The sequence below is a fragment of the Rhamphochromis longiceps genome, linkage group LG12, assembly GCF_057381845.1.
Source record: "Rhamphochromis longiceps isolate RC_006_pf linkage group LG12, R_longiceps_female_GT1.1, whole genome shotgun sequence".
NCBI classification, from domain to species: domain Eukaryota; kingdom Metazoa; phylum Chordata; class Actinopteri; order Cichliformes; family Cichlidae; genus Rhamphochromis; species Rhamphochromis longiceps.
Genome location: NC_140568.1, coordinates 45770962 through 45795165, shown reverse-complemented (window position 1 = coordinate 45795165; position 24204 = coordinate 45770962). Strand labels below are relative to the sequence as shown.

General features: G+C 46.4%; 2 protein-coding genes across 2 annotated transcripts in view; both read left to right on the top strand.

Annotated features, from left to right (window-relative positions):
* grin1b (glutamate receptor, ionotropic, N-methyl D-aspartate 1b) overlaps nucleotides 1-19594 on the top strand; it is a 66780-nt gene extending 47186 nt beyond the window's left edge. The window contains exons 19-21 of the mRNA XM_085426634.1: nucleotides 183-292; nucleotides 405-550; nucleotides 15935-19594. Of these exons, the coding sequence (XP_085282760.1) occupies nucleotides 183-292; nucleotides 405-550; nucleotides 15935-16000 (322 nt within the window). The 3' untranslated portion in view covers nucleotides 16001-19594. The remainder of the gene's footprint in view (nucleotides 1-182; nucleotides 293-404; nucleotides 551-15934) is intronic.
* Nucleotides 1-20781, top strand: part of LOC146658272 (uncharacterized) — a 187718-nt gene extending 166937 nt beyond the window's left edge. Inside the window, exon 2 of the mRNA XM_085426660.1 lies at nucleotides 19709-20781. The gene's annotated coding sequence lies outside the window, so the exon portion shown is untranslated. The remainder of the gene's footprint in view (nucleotides 1-19708) is intronic.
* The last annotated feature ends 3423 nt before the right edge of the window (nucleotides 20782-24204 follow it).

Sequence of the window (24204 nt, the reverse complement as noted above, 5' to 3'; positions counted from 1 at the left end):
CGCCCACACGAGACCAATCTCACAGGAGGCCCCGCCAGGGCCGTGAAAACATAAAAAGTGAGTGACCTGGGGTGTGGAGGATGTCACACAGACACATATTTCCACATTAAAAACACCTGAGCACAAACCAACATCTGAGCAATCAAATACGTGTCCGCTCACGCTTCATTGACTCTCCACAGTTCTCATGAGAACGGCTTCATGGAGGATCTCGACAAGACGTGGGTTCGATACCAGGAGTGCGACTCCAGGAGCAACGCCCCGGCCACCCTCACTTTCGAGAACATGGCGGGTAGGACTCAGTGCTGCCTCTGCTGCATGAACTGCGCCCCTGAGGCTGTGCCGTTTAGCAGATGTTACCTGTGAAGCGTTTCACGCCGTCTCTCGTCACTTGTGCCCTTCAGGTGTGTTCATGCTGGTTGCTGGAGGCATCGTGGCTGGGATCTTCCTCATCTTCATCGAGATCGCCTACAAACGGCACAAAGACGCCCGCAGGAAACAGATGCAGCTCGCCTTTGCTGCCGTCAATGTGTGGAGGAAGAACCTGCAGGTCCGTCCCTCTACTTTACTCTACTCTACTTTACTTTACGCCCTGACCTCTGCTGAAGCTCTGTGTGGCGTTATGGCACTCAGCCCACCTGTCTGTGGCTCTGCGGTAAACAGTATTCAGTATGTGTGATCCTCACAGCGAGGTCATTATAGCCAGCAGCAGGACTGAGATCAGGATCAGGCCTTTGTTTTTACATCTGTTAGGAAACATCTGTCATCTTTGCTGTTTAATAGGAGAAGCATGAGTTTTGTGCTCAGGATGAAGGGTTGTGTTAATTAAACTGACTGCTGATCATCAAGAGCGTGCTCACTGATGCTTGGTTAGCTTTCAGTGGCTCCGTGAAGCTCGGGTCGTTTTCTGATTCACCGGTGAGTGATTTATTCTGTAACTGTGACCAACAAGTGAAAAATGCCCAACCTACAGCCCAGAGCCCCCAGAACAGAAAATGTGTCATTTTCTCTTTTGTGAGGTTAGTCAGAGGTTAGTCAGAGATTAGTCTGAGATTAGTCTGAGGTTAGCCTGAGGTTAGTCAGAGTTTAGTCTGAGGTTAGTCTGAGGTTAGTCTGAGATTAGTCTGAGGTTAGCCTGAGGTTAGTCAGAGTTTAGTCTGAGGTTAGCCTGAGGTTAGCCTGAGGTTAGTCTGAGATTGGTCAGAGGTTAGTCTTGGGTTAGTCATAGGTTAGTCTGGGGTTAGTCAGAGGTTAGTCTGAGATTAGTCTGAGATTAGTCTGAGATTAGCCTGAGGTTAGTCAGAGTTTAGTCTGAGGTTAGCCTGAGGTTAGCCTGAGGTTAGTCTGAGATTGGTCAGAGGTTAGTCTTGGGTTAGTCATAGGTTAGTCTGGGGTTAGTCAGAGGTTAGTCTGAGATTGGTCAGAGGTTAGTCTGGGGTTAGTCAGAGGTTAGTCTGAGATTGGTCAGAGGTTAGTCTGGGGTTAGTCATAGGTTAGTCATAGGTTAGTCAGAGGTTAGTCTGGGGTTAGTCAGAGGTTAGTCTGAGATTGGTCAGAGGTTAGCCAGAGGTTAGTCATAGGTTAGTCTGAGGTTAGTCAGAGGTTAGTCTGGGGTTAGTCATAGGTTAGTCAGAGGTTAGTCTGGGGTTAGTCTGAGGTTAGCCTGGGGTTAGTCAGAGGTTAGCCTGAGATTGGTCAGAGGTTAGTCTGGGGTTAGTCATAGGTTAGTCATAGGTTAGTCTGGGGTTAGTCAGAGGTTAGTCTGAGATTGGTCAGAGGTTAGCCTGGGGTTAGTCATAGGTTAGCCTGGGGTTAGTCAGAGGTTAGCCTGAGATTGGTCAGAGGTTAGCCTAGGGTTAGTCATAAGTTAGCCTGGGGTTAGTCAGAGGTTAGCCTGAGATTGGTCAGAGGTTAGTCTGGGGTTAGTCATAGGTTAGTCATAGGTTAGTCTGGGGTTAGTCAGAGGTTAGTCTGAGATTGGTCAGAGGTTAGCCTGGGGTTAGTCATAGGTTAGCCTGGGGTTAGTCAGAGGTTAGCCTGAGATTGGTCAGAGGTTAGCCTAGGGTTAGTCATAAGTTAGTCTGGGGTTAGTCAGAGGTTAGTCTGAGATTGGTCAGAGGTTAGTCTGGGGTTAGTCAGAGGTTAGTCTGAGATTGGTCAGAGGTTAGTCTGGGGTTAGTCAGAGGTTAGTCTGAGGTTAGCCTGAGATTAGTCAGAGGTTAGTCTGGGGTTAGTCAGAGGTTAGTCTGGGGTTAGTCAGAGGTTAGCCTGAGGTTAGTCAGAGGTTAGTCTGAGATTAGTCTGAGATTAGTCAGAGGTTAGTCTGGGGTTAGTCAGAGGTTAGTCTGAGATTAGTCTGAGATTAGTCAGAGGTTAGTCTGGGGTTAGTCAGAGGTTAGTCTGAGATTAGTCTGAGATTAGTCAGAGGTTAGTCAGAGGTTAGCCAGAGGTTAGTCAGAGGTTAGCCAGAGGTTAATCAGAGGTTAGTCTGAGATTGGTCAGAGGTTAGTCTGAGGTTAGTCTGAGGTTAGCCTGAGGTTAGTCAGAGGTTAGTCAGAGGTTAGCCAGAGGTTAGTCAGAGGTTAGTCTGAGATTGGTCAGAGGTTAGTCTGGGGTTAGTCAGAGGTTAGTCAGAGGTTAGCCTGAGGTTAGCCAGAGGTTAGCCAGAGGTTAGTCTGAGGTTAGCCAGAGGTTAGTCTGAGGTTAGCCTTAGATTAGTCTGAGGTTAGCCAGAGGTTAGCCAGAGGTTAGCCTGAGGTTAGTCTAAGGTTAGCCAGAGGTTAGTCTGAGGTTAGTCTGAGGTTAGTCTGGGGTTAGTCTGAGGTTAGCCTGAGGTTAGTCTGGGGTTAGTCTGAGGTTAGTCTGGGGTTATTCAGCCCACTAATGAGTCACAGAAATGAGGAAAGCTTGGTCGACTCCGTGGTTTTATTCCTGGACTCTCACAGAGCAGCTTCGCATGATTCACGGTTCATAATAATCCTTCTTTATCTGACGCCACCCTGCAGCTCGTCTTCTGTCTGAGACAAGCCGTTCTAGCTCCTCCCCCTTTAAGTCAACTTTCCCCCGATTGGCTGCCCATTCTAAATACAACGTGCAGGAAGTGGGTGTAGAAAACCACCACTATGACATAATCAAAATATGAACTTTGACCTGCTGCTTTCTGTAGTGATGAGTTTGTGGACTGTGTGAGGTCAGCAGCTGTTTTCACAAACAAGTAAAAACAGGCTACGTCCACACGTTTTGGCCTCCCGTCCTCACTGAGACACTGAAAAACGCAGTGTTTTGAAAACGCATACATTTCAAAATGGAGCTGTCCCGTCGCAGTGTGGACAGTGAAAACGGAGACTTTCTAAAATGATGACGCATTTTAGTCATGTGATGCAGTCATGTGACCTATTAAACTGAGATAGCGGAGGGCGTTACACAGCAGTTGTTTTGTTTGACAGCCCTATTAAAGATCAACATCAGCCTGTACATGCTCCTGAGAGCTTTTCTTCAAATTCTTTAATTCTCACTCGCTTTTGCAACTTTGTACTTTTGTGTTACTTGCAGCAACGACTCCACCTCATTGTGAGTCCATTTAAAAAACTCGGTGCTTTTCCTCCACATTTTGCCGACGTGTCAACGAGCCGGAACGTAAATAAACGGCAGACAGAAATGAGGCAGGTCGAATCTTCTTGCGTTTCACGCATGTGCAGGACTGGAACGGAAGCGTTTTTGGCCGTTTCAATGTGGACGCACAACTCTGTGAACGCTAGTGTGGACGCGGAGCGTTTTCAGACAAAAACGCCGTTTTCAAATCTATCCGGGCCGGTGTGGACGTAGCCTGAATGTAATTTTCTGCCCTTCTTCAGCTGCTGCATGTGTGACGTGCACGTCAGTGGAAGAATGAAAACACAGCTGTGTCTGTGTGTAGATCCACACATCGTCATAGTCAGAGTTATGATAAGGTAAAACAGGAAGCTCCATTAACACTGCCTCAGCGAGGATGCCTTCGCTCCACCTGGGTTTCTGATTAATTTCCTTCCAAGCTTTAACGACTTCCTGCTGTTGATTGACCGATGGGTGATCAGATCAGCACCGCGGGGACTCACACACACAACTACTGCAGTCACTGCAGGATGGACTGCAGCACATCCGGTACAAACATGCACAGTTGGTTTAATGTAGTTCGTCTGGCGGTGGTGTGGAAATGCTCCCGACAACCTCTGTCTCCTCGATTACACGCTGTTAAAATGGCTGCTGTAGTTAAGCTTTAAATGAAACTTAATGGTTCTGTGAGGGCGATCGAAGGGCGGCGGGAATCTACAGATATGGCTGTGCACAGTGCACCTGTAGTCACATGACCTGAGCTGTAATACAGCTGGTTCATTCACGGTTTCTTTGGGTTTTCTGGGAGCGCTGCAAAGCCTCACACAGCAAACAGACCAATTAAAAAACACAGACAGGCTGAGTTGGTTCTGACTCGTTCATTCCTCTGACACTTCACCTGAGAGAGGAACTTGGGTGATATGGTACTACAAGGTCATTAAGATCAGATGGGGCCTGATTATTTAAGACCTTGTATGTGAGGAGCAGGATTTTGAATTCTGGATTTAACAGGAAGCCAAAACAGGAGAAATCTGCTCTCTCTTTCTAGTCCCTGTCAGGACTCTTGCTGCAGCATTTTGGATCAGCTGAAGGCTTTTCAGGGAGTTTTTAGGACTTCCTGATAATAATGAATTACAGTCGTCCAGCCTGGAAGTAATAAATGCATGAACTAGTTTTTCAGCGTCACTCTGAGACAGGATATTTCCATGTGTGATATTTCTAATTTCACACATGGAGAATGGATTAAGTGAATCAGGAATCAGATTACTGTAAAGGCTCTAGTAATATGTTGGAGAGCCAAAACATGTACAGTGTAAGTCACAGTGATAATAACGTGGTGTGCTATTGGATTAAGTAATCCAAAGTATTCAGAATACTTTACTCTCATTGAGTAACGTAACGGAATACGTTACAGAATACATTTTGGGGCATGTAATCTGTAATCTGTAGTGGAGTACATTTTAAAAGTAACCTTCCCAACACTGACAGTTAGTCCTGGAATGGCAATGATGCAGCCCAGGCTTTGATATCATAATAATAATGCTGTCCTCCTCACGATTCATTCATTTTGGCCTCCTCTAAGCTGCTTTATTTTTTCTGTAGCTAACAAATTAAAATGATCTCATAAATATATCCTTCATCACACTGAAGACTGAACACTGGATCCACATTTGCACGATCAGAAAACAGGAGAAATCTGCTCCCTCTCTCCTTTGTTCCAGATGTTTTCTTGCCAGCAGCTGTGCTCAGCTGTCACATGAATAATCCTCGCTGCCGTGCCGGGATGAGCACTTCAAACAGCAGCCGCTGCAGGCTAGCAGTTAGCTGAGGATGATTAGCATTTCACACAGCTGTGACTGAAGGCCCAGAGTTAGCACAGGTGTTAGCAGCTGGAGGAGCTCGGAAACACAATCATCTGTATTTTCCACAGATTCCTTAAACCTGTTGTGGTTTTGAGTATTTGCTAACATGTAATAGGTGATTATTCACGTCACATGAGCCCAAGTTTCAAATAATGATGGATCACTGTCTACAGGTTTACTTACCGAGTCCATTGCTGCACAGCTCACAAGCTGCTGCCCTTCAGCAGGCTTCCAGAAAACAACCAATTAGAAGAGAGCAGACTTCAAGGGGGCAGGACGTTCAGACAGCTAGCCTCAGACAGATCAGTCTGATAGGTCCCTGTCCAGCAAACCTGCTAACACTCGTGTCTCCAAGTAACGATCGACTGACGGGCTCTCGTTTCCCCCAGGACACTCCTGTAACGTGTGTGAGACTCAAACTTGATTCTGAATACTTGGAACACTCACATCTGTAAGGTGACCTGTATGGGGGGGGCTTCTTAAATAGCTGTTTGTCCAAAGTTGCTGATCATGCCGATGGCGGCCATGTCTTTGGGTGGGTCACGTAGACGTCCTCCCGACACTATTAGAAGACGTGGTGGAAGACATGAGGACAGATGGTCAGAAGGAGGACGTAAAACCAAAATAAGACACAGAGATACCAAAGTACAGAACATTCAGGGGAAATCTACCAGACAGACACAGATACAATAATCTCACCAAAGCTGAACTTTATTGATCCGTGAGAACGCTGTGAAACGGTGACATCTGTACAGTGTGGTCACAGTTATATTTGGGGGATCCAGACACACGTCACCTGCAGAAAGACGTCACTCTTTAATGAAAACACTGTGAACATTTGAGTTCTTGTAGGATGAAACTCAGTGCGAGCATCTCTTTGCTTTATGTGGTTTGTAGCTCCAAGACTCGCTGCTGTTTCATTTTCATGCACGTCTTCGTAAAGTCAGCAGAGTCCAGGCAGGAAGTGTGTTCATCGCATCCTTAATGGCTGTTACTCAACGACTGAAAACCTGTAATGATGGTGTTTTTTTATTTTTCATGTGCTGTTACTGACTGCTGCTCCGATCCAAGTCTTCCACTGTTCTGTCACTGGGCCCAGAAACATCTCACTGGGACCAGTCTGCCCAGTTTAACCAGTCTGACACCCAGTTTGGGCCTTTGGCTGAACCTGTGTGTCAGATTAGTGTTGGCTTTTTGGTTTCTCTGTTTTGAACGTGTTTCTGAGAGTCCAAACGAGAGCTGGGTGTGAAATTCAAACAGATTTTCAGCTTCTGTTTTTCTTTTTATCAACAAACCTGCAACACAACATGTAACTGACTTCGTACCATTAACGTTTCGCTGCCAAACACTGGTCAGCTGTGGTTTCTCTGCTTCAGGCTTCCCAGTACATCTGAGAAATGTTGACACTGAAAGAAGAAGCTGAAATGTGTGCAGAGGTACATGTCAGGTTATACTGGACCAGAGTCGGTCAAGCTACTTGAAAAAAGTAATGTGATTACAGTAAAATGTCACAGCCCATCTCTGCAGTGGACTTATTAATATTTCAGGTGTTGCTTTGATATTTGCAGTAGCATAAAAATTCGTTTCTCTTAGTTAAGTTAGATTTTTCATTTTGGTGGGCGCTGAGTTTGGTAACAATAACCCCGCCCCCACCTATGACATCACGGGTTCTCGATTGTGCGGTTTCAGCTTTGACCCGTGTTTACGTCCTCGTACGGTTTGTTGGCACTAAAAAGAACAGAGCAAGAACGTCTCGCCACTGATGCCCAGCTCTCACCTCAACTGTCACTGTGGTGGGTCAAAGGTCAAACTTATATCTTCATACGATGTTAGAGGTCAGACACCATGTGATCATCAGCCATGTGCCGCCGCCCCTCCCCCGTTCTGTTTTCTGTTCCCCGCCCTCCCCAGGAGAGATGGCATTATAACAGCAGAGTGTTGGTATAATGATCCCACGTGTTCGCGGCTTCATTCGGGCCTCATACGCCATCTTTGTTCCCCCTGCCTCACCCCCCTCCCCTGCCCCGTACCTCTCCCCCACGATGTTTCCTTTGCTTTGAGGTTGATTTCCTGTCGTGTTCCTGTGTTTGAGCCTCACGTTGGTGTCTCCCTGCTGCTGTGTGTTTGTGTGGGCAGTAAAACAGGACAGCGCTGCTCCGTTTTACTGAAGCATCACTTCATCTGAAGCTGTAGGGACTTCAGGCTCTGGGTTCTGTGCAGCGCTCTGAGGCAGTTTTTGTAGAAATCAAAGTGAACTGAATGAGAGCTTCACTGCGGCACCGAGAACAGCCCCACTGACACACCACATAACAGGGATACAGCCGTCAGCCGCAGCATTAGAAGCACCCAATCGCCTCCATCCTCTGAGCCAGGACGCTGCACGCAGGCGTGAATTAATTCACCAATAACACGCACACAAATACTCAGTGGTGGGCGGGGTGTTTAACCATAAAACCCATCTCATACTTGCAGCTGCCAGTCCCTGGCTCGGGGAGGCTCAGGGAGGCACGGGGGGCTCGGGGAGGCTCAGGGAGGCACGGGGAGGCTCGGGGAGACCCGGGTGACCGGCGTACCTCAGGAGACCTACCCAACACACACAGGGAGAGAGATAAAGAGCTGAAGACACAGTCAGACCAATCAAAACTTGAACATGGAAATTGTCGTGGGTATATCACAGTGAGCTGGTTGTTCTAATAGTTGACGCCAAAATAAAAGGTGGAGGTGACTCTGGGTGGATGTGAGATGAGCCTCTGTGGATCAGATCTCCTTGTCATGTTCCTCAAACTGCTGATGCAGCGTTGGTTTCCAGTGTGTCCTGACGATGGGAAATAAAACACTCTTCATCAGACTGGACACTCTTCTTCTGGCGCTCCACGGTCCAGCTCTGACTCTTCTGACCACCAGGCCGTTCAATGGCACCTGGACTTCTTTTTACCCTACAGATGAGGTGGTGACTCACAGCTCTGATGGTCAGCCACCTATAACTAAGTCAGAAGATGCTTTTCCAGTCAGTGGAAGCCTTACTGGAACCTTGAGGTGGTTCACTTGATGACAGGGTGGCCAACGACCACCTCAGGTGATCACCAGGTAAATAGGAACAGCTGATAAGAGTTGAAGCCTCTGGGATGACTAAAACAACGAGGTCAGATTGTGTTTCAGGTCACCAAGCACCTTTCTGTTTCTGAAGTCTCCAGTACACCTGTAGAGACAAACCAGTGAGTTCCTATCAAAGGTAGAGAGCAGCTACAGCCGAGTGTCTCCTCCTCAGGAAATGACATTTCAAACATGTAGGCAGGCAGTGACCCGTCACACAGCTCACTGTACGAGTGTTCGATGTTGGAAAGAAGTCAGAGCGCTGCGACGCTTTTTTCTGCAGGAGCTCTTCTGTGGGATCTGGTCTCAGTGGGCCTCAGGCACCCACGACCTGTCCCTGACTCGACCACAGTTCATCCTTTAGATCACCTTCACTGGTTATGCAGAAATCATCTTTCAGGGTCCAGAGAGGAAAATCACAGAAGTAAAACAAACAGAGCTCAACAGAAGGCCAATGGCCGTGCTCCTGAAAACCTCACGGGCAGTAATGAGACCAACACCCTGAACAGCAGGAGGCGCTCTCGCTCTGTGCTTGTGTTGAGCCACAGTCATGATGATGATGAAGGTTCAGACACAAAGGTTCACTTTAACAACCTTCACCTGCTTCCTGTTAAATCCACCAGCTGACCTTCGATTAGACGACACGCCGCTAATCAAGAAACAGCAACGAGACACATAAATACTGAAGGAACAATAGTCCCGCCTCCGCCTGCAGCTGCTCTCCTCATCACGCCACTTTAGCTTCAAACTTTCCATCGACTCGACTTCCTGCTAAATTATTACTCAGGTGAACTGTTAGTGGTTCTAATGTTGTGGCTGATCAGTGTGTCTGACACACACACACAAACAGACACACACACACTCTCTACCTGACAGCACACACTCAGGTGTGTCCTCATGCAGCTAGTCGAGTGTCTCTGCTGCGTGTTAACGTGTGTGTGCACCTATCGTATGATTTATTTTAGGATAGGAAAAGTGGTAGAGCAGAGCCCGAGCCCAAACTGAAAACCTCTTTTAGGTCCATCACCTCGACCTCCGACCTCAAACGCCGTAGGGCCTCCGGGGATGCCACGGTAAGGAGATGAAGACCACCAACCCTCCTCCCTCCTGTCCTCCACGTGTCTTCTGCTTCACTCCATCTTTTATCTGTTTGTCTTTCTTTTCTCTGCTCTCGCTCGTCTGTAATCGCCTCCTGTTTGTCTTCGGTTCGTCACGTGTGTCTCTCGCCCTCTCGTCTCATCTCCAGCTCCATCATCTCCTTGCTGACTCATCATGGCCGCCCGTCTGTTGGTCAGCCATCATTGCTTTCCCACCTCAATCAGCTCATCTGTCCCACTGAGACAGACAAAAGGCGACAGACTGAAGACAGAAAGAAACGTCCAGTTCGGTCCGCCCAGGCAGGTCAGGGTCCGCTTGTTGGGTTTTCACACGGTTCACATCGTCCTCTTGCAAAGGAGAAGTGAAGAGGGTCAGATTGTGTGGTCTTTCTTCTCCCGTCTTTGTCCTGTCTTTTGTCCTGTCTTTTGATCTGTCCTTTGTCATGTCCTTTGTCATGTCCTTTGCCCTGTCCTTTGTCCTGTCCTTTGTCATGTCCTTTGTCCTGTCGTTCGTCCTGTCCTTTGTCATGTCCTTTATCCTGTCCTTCGTCATGTCTTTGTCATGTCTTTTGTCCTATCCTTTGTCCTGTCCTTTGTCCTGTCCTTCGTCCTGTCCTTTGTCATGTCCTTTGTCATGTCCTTTGTCCTGTCGTTCGTCCTGTCCTTTGTCATGTCCTTTATCCTGTCCTTCGTCATGTCTTTGTCATGTCCTTTGTCATGTCCTTTGTCCTGTCCTTTGTCCTGTCCTTCGTCATGTCTTTGTCATGTCCTTTGTCATGTCCTTTGTCCTGTCCTTTGTCATGTCTTTGTCATGTCCTTTGTCATGTCCTTTGTCCTGTCGTTCGTCCTGTCCTTTGTCATGTCCTTTATCCTGTCCTTCGTCATGTCTTTGTCATGTCCTTTGTCCTATCCTTTGTCCTGTCCTTTGTCCTGTCCTTCGTCATGTCTTTGTCATGTCCTTTGTCCTGTCCTTCGTCCTGTCCTTTGTCATGTCCTTTGTCCTGTCCTTTGTCCTGTCCTTCGTCATGTCTTTGTCTTGTCCTTTGTCCTGTCCTTTGTCCTGTCCTTTGTCATGTTCTTCGTCATGTCTTTGTCATGTCCTTTGTCCTGTCCTTCGTCCTGTCCTTTGTCATGTCCTTTGTCATGTCCTTTGTCCTGTCGTTCGTCCTGTCCTTTGTCATGTCCTTTATCCTGTCCTTCGTCATGTCTTTGTCATGTCCTTTGTCCTATCCTTTGTCCTGTCCTTCGTCATGTCTTTGTCATGTCCTTTGTCCTGTCCTTCGTCCTGTCCTTTGTCATGTCCTTTGTCCTGTCCTTTGTCCTGTCCTTCGTCATGTCTTTGTCTTGTCCTTTGTCCTGTCCTTTGTCCTGTCCTTTGTCCTGTCCTTCATCATGTCTTTGTCATGTCCTTTGTCCTGTCCTTCGTGATGTCTTTGTCATGTCCTTTGTCATGTCCTTTGTCCTGTCATTCATCCTGTCATTTGTCCTGTCCTTTGTCCTGTCCTTCGTCATGTCTTTGTCATGTCCTTTGTCCTGTCCTTTGTCATGTCCTTTGTCCTGTCCTTTGTCATGACCTTTGTCATGTCCAGTGTCCTGTCCTTTGTCATGTGCTTTGTCCTGTCCTTTGTCATGTCCTTTGTCATGTCCATTGTCCTGTCCTTTGTCCTGTCTCTCTCTGATTGGTTGTTTCCTCTCCTTCCTGTCCTGTCATCTCTCTGTCCCTTCATTTCCAAATGTCCCCACACACTTTGTCTCCCGGCCTCTCGCCCTCACAGGTTGCCCAGCAGAGACTCGTCCGTCTCCTCTAACTCCTGTCTGTTTCAGCGTCTGGTCGGCTGCTCGGGTCTTCCTGACCATCTCTTGTTCCCACAGGACTCAGCTGTTAACGATCTATAAATGACCTCAGTGCTGTTACTGTGGCAGCTTCAGATCTGAGCGAAGCTGCAGGATTTCTGAGGTCTGTTTTTCTGCAGCGTTGGTGAAACTCTCCTCCTCAGTCGGACGATCTGAAATGTGCCAAACTTTGTGATGTGTCTTAAAATCTGCAGCGTTCTGGCACATTTTGCATCCCTCCTCCCTCCAGATAAGCAGTGGTTTGATGTAAAGGGAGTCAAAATAGTGCCAAAGCGTGTCATCTCAGGGATTTAAGGAGCTGCTGCACGTTAAACTGTTTCAGTGAGGAGAGCTCATTGAAATGCTTTAATGTTCATCAGCAGCAGAAGAACCAGCTGCTGATCACACCCAGCCAGCTGAAGCGGGTGTTGGAGCAGAGCTGACTCATTTCTCTTGTGATCATCTCTCTTTATTTTCTATATGAGTGTTTTTCTCTCTCAGTGGATTTGAATGGTGTCCAGACTACATGCTGTACTACACACACACACTGCCTCTGTCCTCCTCTGCAAGCACGACCGACTGTAGGCTGAAAACACACCCGCACTCTAAACCAGACCCCCAGCTTTGCCCCGCCTCGCTGCGGGCAAACTCCATCAGTCGTCACATTAGCAGTGGTGGAAAGTAACTAAGTACTTTTACTCAGAGTACAGCATTGATTGTGGTCTACATTGGATGGCTCCCTCAGTGGTTTCTGATGTTTACATGGAGCTAACCCGCTCACGATTCACACTCAAAAACAATCCTGTCTACAACAAGCCAGTTTACTGTCTCTTTAAGTCTCTCGTCTCTAAAAGCCAGCTTTCATCTGATTGGTTAAACTTTGGAAGCCACTTCCTACTCAGTGCTTTGGAGATAAAAAGGTGAAAAAAGCTCCACAAGCTTATTTTGTCAAAAAACACTGACATTCACACGAAAATGTTTATGTTGCCATAAAAAACGCTAGCATGAAAACAATTCATGTTAGCATAAAAAACAACAACATTAGCATGATCAAAACTGTGCATTAAGAACAGCTTTGATCTTCTTCATCAATTCTAGTTTTTTTTTTTTTGTAAACAGCACAATAGCTAAAAACTACGTAACATTCTGCATTTTGTTCACATTTTTAAAGTTGTGGCTACAAATGAATGAAGAGCGTGCTGGGCTCTTAGCATGCTAGCATTAGTATGCTTATATTATAACTTATTGATAATGCAGCACTGTGCAAAAGTCTTGTGCCACTGATCATGTCTTTATATTTTAGTGTCAAACAGTTAAACCTATTGTGATTTTTAAACTGGTCTCCAGCCACAGAGCTCCAGTCTTTCCAGAGAACTGTTAGTGGAAAACTAATCTTAGCATGGTGTGCAGTGTGACAGAAGACACAGTGTCAGGCCTACACAAACAATCTACATATTTGGTGGATATAAATAAAATAAAATTGTTAGAATCACACAAACAGTGTTTCTGTGCTACCTACTGCTAGCATAAAAACACTGATGTTAGCATGAAGAATAAGCTGCTGTGTTTTTGCGCTTTCTGCTGACAATCCCATAAAATCAGCTGAACTGGAGACATACAGTGGGGCAAAAAAGTATTTAGTCAGCCACCGATTGTGCAAGTTCCCCCACTTAAAATGATGACAGAGGTCAGTAATTTGCACCAGAGGTACACTTCAACTGTGAGAGACAGAATGTGAAAAAAGGTCCATGAATCCACATGGTAGGATTTGTAAAGAATTTATTGGTAAATCAGGGTGGAAAATAAGTATTTGGTCACCTCAAACAAGGAAAATCTCTGGCTCTCACAGACCTGTAACGTCTTCTGTAAGAAGCTTTTCTGTCCCCCACTCGTTACCTGTATGAATGGCACCTGTTTGAACTCATCATCTGTATAAAAGACACCTGTCCACAGCCTCAAACAGTCAGACTCCAAACTCCGCCATGGCCAAGACCAAAGAGCTTTCGAAGGACACCAGGAAACGTATTGTAGACCTGCACCAGACTGGGAAGAGTGAATCTACAATAGGCAAGCAGCTTGGTGTGAAAAAATCAACTGTGGGAGCAATCATCAGAAAATGGAAGACATACAAGACCACTGATAATCTCCCTCGATCTGGGGCTCCACGCAAGATCTCATCCCGTGGGGTCAAAATGATCATGAGAACGGTGAGCAAAGATCCCAGAACCACACGGGGGGACCTGATGAATGACCTGCAGAGAGCTGGGACCAAAGTAACAAAGGTCACCATCAGTAACACACTACAACGGCAGGGAATCAAATCCCGCAGTGCCAGACGTGTTCCGCTGCTGAAGCCAGTGCATGTCCAGGCCCGTCTGAAGTTTGCCAGAGAGCACATGGATGATACAGCAGAGGATTGGGAGAATGTCATGTGGTCAGATGAAACCAAAGTAGAACTTTTTGGTATAAACTCAACTCGTCGTGTTTGGAGGAAGAAGAATACTGAGTTGCATCCCAAGAACACCATACCTACTGTGAAGCATGGGGGTGGAAACATCATGCTATGGGGCTGTTTTTCTGCCAAGGGGACAGGACGACTGATCCGTGTTAAGGACAGAATGAATGGGGCCATGTATCGTGAGATTTTGAGCCAAAACCTCCTTCCATCAGTGAGAACTTTGAAGATAAAACGAGGCTGGGTCTTCCAACATGACAATGATCCAAAACACACCGCCCGGGCAACAAAGGAGTGGCTCCGTAAGAAGCATTTGAAAGTCCTGGAGTGGCCTAGCCAGTCTCCAGACCTCAACCCCATAGAAAATCTGTGGCGGGAGTTGAAAGTCCGTGTTGCTCGGCGACAGCCCCAAAACATCACTGCTCTCGAGAAGATCTGCATGGAGGAATGGGCCAAAATACCAGCTACTGTGTGTGCAAACCTGGTAAAGACCTATAGTAAACGTTTGACCTCTGTTATTGCCAACAAAGGTTATGTTACAAAGTATTGAGTTGTATTTTTGTTATTGACCAAATACTTATTTTCCACCCTGATTTACCAATAAATTCTTTACAAATCCTACCATGTGGATTCATGGATTTTTTTTCCACATTCTGTCTCTCACAGTTGAAGTGTACCTCTGGTGCAAATTACTGACCTCTGTCATCATTTTAAGTGGGGGAACTTGCACAATCGGTGGCTGACTAAATACTTTTTTGCCCCACTGTAACATTTAGATGAACAGAACCAACTTTCTATGATGATTAAACAGGCGTCGACATGTTCTAGTGACAGTGTGACATTTAAAAAATATCACCATTTTTCTTTATATGTGATGGTAATTATTATTGTGAGTCAGAACAGTTAAGATTACATTAAGCAGAAAAAATTTAGGTTAAAATCATATAAGAAAATGTAAAAACATCAATAATAACATAATAAATAAACTAGCATTAGCATAAAATCAGTGACCCTCAAATGTTGTCAGTAACAATCTATGCTAGAATAAAAAATGAATGTTAGGATTAAAATCCCTGCAGGAAAACTGATTTCACAGTATAAATTTATATATTATACATAATTGAAAAATATGTGCATTAAAACTTAATTTAGCATCAGAAACTAATGTTAGAAAAATTGTCTTATGAAGTGAGACAGAGTGGTGAGGTCCACAGTGAACGTCTGTGGGAGTGTGATCATCGTTTCGTCCATACTGAGAACAGCACTCGTTCGTGAGTCCAACTGTGCTCACACAGCAGACAGACAGCCTGCTGTACACAGCACTGCACTGCATGGCTTGGATCATTTCTCTGTCTTAGAGAAACTCACGTGTGTTTTGCAGGCCTGTGTCAACAACGCTCTCAGGCTGACAAACAATCAGGTTTCCTAAAGAAACCAACGCACACTGTTGGGAATCGAACCGACAGCCTGGCCTGTGCTGCTGCTTCTGTTCACATATGAAAGTTTGATGCTGCCCGTGGCAGAGCTTCAGCCCGGCTCACACGATGGAAGACGATGTTTAATTCATGTCCAGCAGCCTGAAACCTTTAAGGGACGGTCCTTTAAACACGTCCCAAAATATCACGGTGAACTTTGTAGACGAGTGAAAAGTGATGTAGGATTCAAATGTCCAGCCCTGCACTGATGCCAGGATATTAATCTGTTTAAAGGAGGTAATTCTTAACGTAACGATCCTGTGTGTCTGCAGTGAAGTCTGACAGGCTCGCTGTGGTGCAAATGTGCAAATCCATCTTTTTAACAAAGGAGACCTGTTAGCATCTTCACGCTAACAGCTGCTTGTGTGCAGGTAACGCCTGAGTAAAACACCTGAACGCTTCCTCCACTGCTAATAAGTCCTTCAGATGAAAACAGGAATGTAGGCAGGACCCATGAGAGGGTACAGCTCAGGATCAGCCAGTGTGTGATGCTGCTGTTTATAACCTGTGTGTTTGCTCTCTCTGTAGCCGTACCCGACCGACATCACCGGCCAGCTCAACCTATCAGATCCCTCCGTCAGCACCGTGGTCTGAGAGAGCGAGCGAGCTTCACTGCTGCTGCTGAGCCACACAGACACACACTGACCCTCTGGATACACAAACACACACACACACACACACAGATGGACAGGAAGGACGATGTAATGACAGCAGGGCTTTTGGACGGTATCCCATAGTGACACACACACACACGCTTACCTTTATTCCTTATGGAGTGGGGACTGAAAAACTGATCTGGAACCTTAATGCTGACACTGAACACTTTAAAGCATGTCCCCACAATGCAGAAATGTCCCCACACTGTAGAAATGTCCCCATGCTGTAGAAATGTCCCCATAATGCAGAAATGTCCCCACACTGTAGAAATATCCCCATAATGCAGAAATGTCCCCACACTGTAGAAATGTCCCCATAATGCAGAAATGTCCCCACACTGTAGAAATGTCCCCATAATGCAGAATTGTCCTTATAATACAGAAATGTCCCCACACTGTAGACATGTCCCCACACTGTAGAAATGTCCCCATAATGCAGAAATGTCCCCACAATGCAGAAATGTCCCCATAATGTAGAATTGTCCTTATAATACAGAAATGTCCCCATAATGCAGAATTGTCCCCATACTGTAGAAATGTCCCCACACTGTAGAAATGTTCCCACACTGTAGAAATGTCCCCATAATGTAGAATTGTCCTTATAATACAGAAATGTCCCCATAATGCAGAATTGTCCTTATAATACAGAAATGTCCCCATAATGCAGAAATGTCCCCATAATACAGAAATGTCCCCACAATATTTGCCTAAATCACAGGACCCCACAAAAATATCAACAGAAGCATTTACAAACATTAAGCAGCACACACACATTTTTACAAACACACACACCATCTGTCACACTAACTCCCACCACACAAAGCAAACACACACACTGTACAAACACACACACACTGTACAAACACACACTTGCCTTCCTCTGCTTGTAGCTGTCTGCCTCCTCCCACCAGAGGGTCTTTTATTTTGAAAGAACTGTTTGGGACTGGTTTCCTTCGGGTGGATGTCTGTGGTGTTGTACAATTTGTTCTGTTGATCGCACTGAATTATCAAAAGTATGACTGGTTGTGGAACTGGTCATAACTGGCGACGCCGTTCTTCTTGATCTGAGTCCATGAGCCTAAATTGGGATCGATCTCCAGGATCACCTGTGTCCCCGATTACTGATTACAGTTTGGCCGGTGGGAGGAGCCTCTGGGACAGGAGGTGGTTCCTTTACACAGAGTCACAGATGTCGCCCGGATCACCGAACCAGAGTGTGGGGTCATCCCACTGAGGTTTTTGGGTGATGTCCTTTCACAGCGACGCATGACCTGTTAGCAGGAAGCTCCGCCATTTTGGTTCAGCGATCCAGAAAGTTTGTTTCTCTGTGTTCAGGAAAATTTGGTAAAACTTTATTTGAACCTTAAACCCGCTTCTGCACTGTGCAGCTGTGAGTGGACATGGGGACATTTCAGTCTATTATTGGCATTAATGTCACCATGTCTTCGTAATGCAGAGTGTCCCCACAGTGCCTGACTGTCTTCATAAAGGAAAAACGTCCCCATAATACAGAGATGTCCTCGTGCACGTAAAAGGGATGCTTTCTGCCCCAAAAGCTCCTCCCACCGCCCCTGACAGTCCCAGTGCATGCTGGGAGATGTAGTCACTGCCCCTCCTCCACTGTGTCCCCACTGATGATGTCAGTCTCCGCCTACCTCCACAGCCCTTTAGCTCCACCCTGATGTCCCGTGGAAAGCTGCTAACTCCACACAGAGCCAGCTGGAGTTAGGAGGTTTCCACGTTTTTGGTGTTAAGGACAGCAGCCGGCCGAGCGCGTCACCGAGAACACGCCCTCTGAGAATCGACCTGCAGACCGAGCGAGGTCAACCCGTCTGTCAGCACCAAGACGTCAACCAGAAAGTCCATGAAAAACTAACAGCGAAGTTATAATAGTTTTAATTTATTTACAAGCTCAGTTCACAGATCAGTGACAGATGCATGGCTGTGCTGTGTGACGCGTTCACGCACTAACACACATTAATACCTTTGTATTTATGTATATTTATCAGACACACGTCTGTATGTCGGTGTCTCAAACACATCACATCTGTACGGGCAGATGTTGTTTTTATATGAAGGTTTTTACAGTTTTGAATATGTTTTAAAACATTTAGAAAATCCACAAACGCTCACATCAGTGAGAAACGTGTTTGTTCTTTTTACGGAATAAAGTTCAATCATTTCATTCAGAAACGCCCTCATAAGGCAGGGCACGTTATTAATAATGACTTTTACTTTGGCACAGTTTACGATCCTTCCTGTGCACTTCACAATAAGAGTACTGCTTTGTTCCAGAAACGAAAGCTGAATAAAATGATATGTGATAAAGTGTCGATGTCGTCATGTGAGCGTCAGGTTCCTCTCTCAGTGTTGAGCTGCACGTTTCCGATTCTCCTCACACTGACGTGTATTCGTGCCGGCGTGACCTGTGCAGGTCTGATCAGGTTTGTGACGAGTTGGGCTTCACGCCGTCGTTCTCGGTGACGCTCGGCTTCACACCAGGCGAGCTGCACCAATCGCTTCACAGCTGGAGCACATCTGCAGATTCAGCCTGGTGATGGGAGTCTAACGCTGATCCGCAGACTCATTCACGCTCCTATTTTGTTTAAACTGAGGAACACGAGAGAAAACTCCAGAAGCAAAACAAAAGTGGTTTCAATGTGACGCCGTTTAAATATCCAGGCATCACAGAAATATGGAGGCACTTCATGTTGATTTGTTGAAACTGACTGTGGGGAGGAAGAACTCCCTCTGAACAGGAAACAGGTAACACGGGAAACAAAGGAAGACGTTTATGTTAAAAAAAAAAGAAAGTCAAGAACAAAATATCTGAAAGTTTTCCTCAGCTGTTTTTAAGAAACTGTCTTTTACTTTGAAGTGGTTTGGCACTTTCAAAATAAAAGACTTCTTAAACGTATTTATCGGTAGTTTAATTTAGAAACGTTGATGAGTGTTGGTGCAGCTCACCCTAAACTGTGTCACATGACACGTGACGTGCTGTGATGTCACAGTCTGTATTTATTTTTGCTGTTTACTTTGTTTCTGATGTAAACACACTGTACAGATGATGATGATGATGATGAAGGTCTCACCTGTAAGCTGATTGACTGTGGCTCGCTAGAAGAAGTTTTATTTTTGTGTTCACATTTTACTTCCTGTATCATAAAAACTGAAACTGTAGAAGAAGTTTCCCTCTGTCTGTGCACCGTTGACCTTTGACCTCCAGCCCGTTAGTGTTTGGTTGTTTTTTGACACATGTAGCCGCTCGACTCAAGTCGAGTTTCAGCGATTCCACTGCAGACATTTTACTCTAATCCACTTCCTGTGTCAGACAGGAAGTGGGGTGTTGCTGTAGAGCTTGGTGTGTGATTTGTTTCAGATTTTAGCGGCGCCGTGTCATCACGTGAACACTTTTGAATCCGTGTTTGTGTAACTGAGCTTAACCTGCCCGTCGTCTCTGCCGACGACACTTTCAGTAATAAACTAATATTTATTTGAAACGCGTCCGAGTTTTTCTGCTTGTGACATCATTTGTGGCGGTCCTGTGAAAACCACGTGTCTCCACTGTGACCAGTTCTTAAACACGGCCAGAAGTAAGCGGACAGTTGGGTGAGCGGCTTCCTAGTCTGATCCCTCGTTAGACCAGGGGCCCGTTCTTCGTACCTCGCTTACTACATCCAAGATCAAATCATCGCGCTAACTCTGAGCTCGCTATTCCGGTTCCCCGAACACACCTGCTGTTGACGATTAGTACAGCTGGATGAAGTAATGTGAGATCACTGGGTGGCTTAACAGGGGCTACGCATCGATAGTAGAAACATTGATCGGCAACCCTCTGATTGGTCGGCGAAAATGTCGAAGGCGTGCGCTCGGTATTTTTCGGCAGCAGAGCAAGAACTCTTGATTGAGGGATTTCAGGAGTTTCAGAGTTTAATTAAAATGCAAGGGAACACTGCAAAGGCTGCAAAAGCAAGGAGAGAGGGCTGGCAGAAAGTTGCTGACAAATTAAACTCGTAAGTAATTTAATAATAACAATAATAATGGAGTGGATTGATATAGCGCTTTCCAAGGCACCCAAAGCGCTTTACAATGCCACTATTCAGTCACTCTCACATTCACACACTGGTGGAGGCAGCTACGGTTGTAGCCACAGCTGCCCTGGGGCAGACTGACAGAAGCCAGGCTGCCATATCGCACCATCGGCCCCTCTGGCCAACACCAGTAGGCGGTAGGGTAAATTTATCATATTATATTATATTATATTATATTATATTATATTATATTATATTATATCCTCTTTCACATTAGAGCCACAACAGGACCCACTAGAACATGGGAACAAGTAAAAGTGAAATATAAGAATATTTTACAGAATGGTAATATTTATCACTTATATTGCTTTTAGTCTCTTGAAAAGAGACCCTGAAATAATCTGTTTGTTTGTTTATAACAGCAACCAAGAAAAGGGCGGAGCAAAAAAAGACAGGTGGTGGTCCTGCACCCCCTCGTCAACAAGTTGGTTAAGTAAATAATACCCTCACGGGAATATCGATATCTCTCTATGAGCACACTGTCGCGCTGAGCTAAAGGATCCTGTCTGTCCCGCAATATACGCTGAATTCTGAGGACTCTCCTTATCAATCTTGCACCTTCCGCAATGGGTGGCTCGCGTATACGGACAGGACATGGCTGCGACAGGCTTCCCAAATCCACCTTCGCTTTTATAGAATCATCAGAATCATCAGAAACTTTATTGTCATTGTCATGAGAACAACGAAATTAAGAATGGTCCCCGATCATTGCATCATCCCTAGCAATATCAAAATATAAATAAAACAATAAAATTCAATAAATAAAATAGATAGAATACTTAAAATACTAATAAGATATAACAGTAAAACATTCACATACATTCCCACACACATGCTTCAGACCGTGCATAGATTAACACAAGAGTGGCGTGATGGACATTTTTTTGTAGTATTCAGATGTGTTATTGCAGTTGGATAACAGCTGTGTTTGAGTCTATTAGTCCTTGCTCTGATTGCCCTGTACCGTCTGCCTGAGGGCAACAGTTCGAACAGGGAGTGGCCAGGATGTGAGGTGTCTTTTATGATGTTTTGGGCCTTTTTAAAACAGTGGGCGTTGTGTAGAACTTCCAGTGTGGGGAGAGGGCAGCCAGTGATCTTTTGGGCGGTGTTAATGATCCCTTGGAGTGCTTTCCTCTGAGCCCCTGTGCAGCTAGTGTACCAGATGCATATGCAGTAAGTTAGAACACTCTCAATGGTGGCTCTGTAGAAGGACACCAGCAGTCTCTGTGTGATGTTATTCCTCCTGAGAATTCTCAGGAAGTACAGTCTCTGTTGGGCCTTTTTCAGCAGCTCGGAGGTGTTCACACTCCAGGAAAGGTTCTCCTCTATATTGACTCCCAGGAAGCGGAAGCTTGCCACCCTTTCTACACAGTCCCCATTTATGAATAGTGGTTGGATCTCTGCCTTTTTCCTTCTGAAGTCTATTATGAGTTCTTTGGTTTTTGAAGTGTTGAGGAGGAGGTTATTGGCCTTACACCATGACGTCAGCTGCTCCACCTCGTCTCTGTACGTAGACTCGTCTCCCTTGGAAATGAGCCCCACCACTGTGGTGTCATCTGCAAATTTCACAAAGATGTTGCTGTGGTGGCGAGGAGTGCAGTCGTGTGTGTAGAGAGAGTAGAGCAGTGGACTGAGCACACAGCCCTGGGGTGAGCCAGTGCTGAGACTCAGGGCTGAGGATGTGTGATGGCCAACTCTGACTCTCTGTCTACGGCCCGAGAGGAAGCTGTTGATCCACATGCAGGTGCTGTATGGAAGCCCCAGGTCTTGTAGCTTGGCCACCAGTTTGTGTGGAAGGATGGTGTTAAAAGCTGAGCAGTAATCCACGAAGAGCATCCGCACATAGCTACCATGCTCTTCCAGGTGAGTTAATGCAGCAGGAGTGCTGTGGCTACAGCGTCTTCCGTGGATCGGTTTGCTCTGTAGGCAAACTGGTGTGGATCCAGGCTGCGGGGCAGGGCTGCTGTGATGTGTCTGCGGACCAGCTTCTCAAAGCATTTCATTACCACTGGGGTGAGTGCCACCGGTCTGTAGTCATTCAGGCCGGTGATGTGGGGCTTCTTAGGCAAGGGGACTATGGTGGAGGACTTCAGGCAGAGTGGGACAGTCGCCTGTGCGAGGGATTTGTTGAAAATCCTGGTGAAGATCCCAGCCAGCTGTCCTGCACAATCCCCACAATAGCCGTGGTCTCTCATTTTGATTACACGAAGTGATTTACTATTACTACTCTAAAATATGAATTACATCTGTAATAATCACATACATGTAATAGAATGTTAATAGTACATTTCCCTTTTTTAGGAAATGACCTGTATGTATCTGTGTGACATCAATACAAGGATCAAATACTGCATTATCTTTAGTTACATTGATAATATTTATTTATGGTGAAACAGTGGTGGAATATCGCTGTTGCTTTCGTATAAATGAAGCGGACATACCTGCGTGGCCGCGATCTAATCCTGTTTACATAAAGTGAACCTGCTCCCCAGCAGGTTTACGCTTACGGCTCTGTTGCTATGACAGCAAGTCCCGGATGAGCTTCGGGGAACCGAACGATCCAAGATCACGCGAAATCGTCAACAATCAAATCCAGCTAACTTACTTAGCGAAGTACGAAGAACGGACCCCTGGAGACAAGAGGCAGGCCCTCATTAGGCTGAACCACCAGAATAAACCAATCAGAAAGCAGAAACTGGGAGTGTCCAAACCAGCTGCTCACTGTTAAAACGAACAAACACATAAAGTCATGAAAGACGATGACAGAATGATTCACCACATCGAGCCGAGTCAGGAGCACCGAAGGTCGACAGCCAGGACACGCCGTCACGGATGGAAACAGCAAGCTGCGAACTCCGGGTGCGCCCAGGAAGGTCGAACGTTGTCACATCTAACGAAAGTGCACACGTGTGAAAACACGTTTGACAGGTGAAGCTGGGTGGACGTTTAACGATGGCGAGAAAAGAGCGGAAAGCAGAGCATCCGTCTAACACAGCGGAGGCAGCGTTATGGCGTGGGCACAGGGGAGCCGCTCTGGTGTTTCCCGAGGACGTGAGCGGACGTGCTCTCTGGGGGCCGAGCCAAAACAACCCAGGATGTGAGATTTTCTCAAAGCTCGTCAGCTGATCTCAGGCCAGCAGAGCAGTTTTGGCCGCAGCGTGCGGTCCTCACCGAGTCTTACCTTCGTGTAAACACGTCTGAGTGTTCACGTGCAACAACAGGTAAACCCTCCAATCAAAGCTCAAAGTTTGGTTGTATTGCAGGGGTTGGGAGTGATTGGTGGGGAGCGTGACAGGTTATAGTGGGAGTGTTAGGAGGGGCTTTGTGGTTTGATATGGGGCTGGTTTTGAGGTGGTACTGTTAAGTTTTGCTGTGATTGGCTGCTGAGGAGAGGGTTTGTTGGTATTTGGGTCATCTGTTATTTACTGGCATAGTTTCAGAAGTATTTAGGGGGGGTCAGCGGGTTGGGGGGTGGGGCTGGGGGGGCGTACAGGTGAGTGGTTATTGAGCCTGCTCAGAGACGTTGATGCCGCTCTGCATCACTGCACAGCTTTCACTGGAAGTGCAGGACAGAGTAAAGCTCAAAGCACCAACAGGCTGGAGCCACAGAGGATTGTGGGTACTGTAGTCTTGCAGGTCAACGTTTGTGTCGTAATGAAGAAGCATACAGGGGATTGGAGGGCAGAGAAAGGCAGCAGCTGTGTTCTTCATCGTGGGGGGGGGGGCGTTGGGGGGTATTTCCTGGGGCAGTTTCTGTGTGTGGCTGCAGCTCGAGGCTCTGCAGCCGTTTTCGGTGCGCGGTCTTATTGTTGACTCTCAGTCTGAAGGTCACGGCGTGATGCCGCCGGTCAGTGCACTGAAACTCAGCTGACCACCTCCGACCGGCCGCTGTGATTGGCTGAGCCGGCCATGTTACACAGTTACACAGAGGAAGAGGCTGCAGGTGTTTGGGCTTCGCCGCAGACGCAGAAGGAAAGGAGCAGACAGGTGAGTGTTTCTGAGCTGAACGCTCACCCTCAGCTGTTTACAGAGCCTTTCTCTGCCTGCTCAG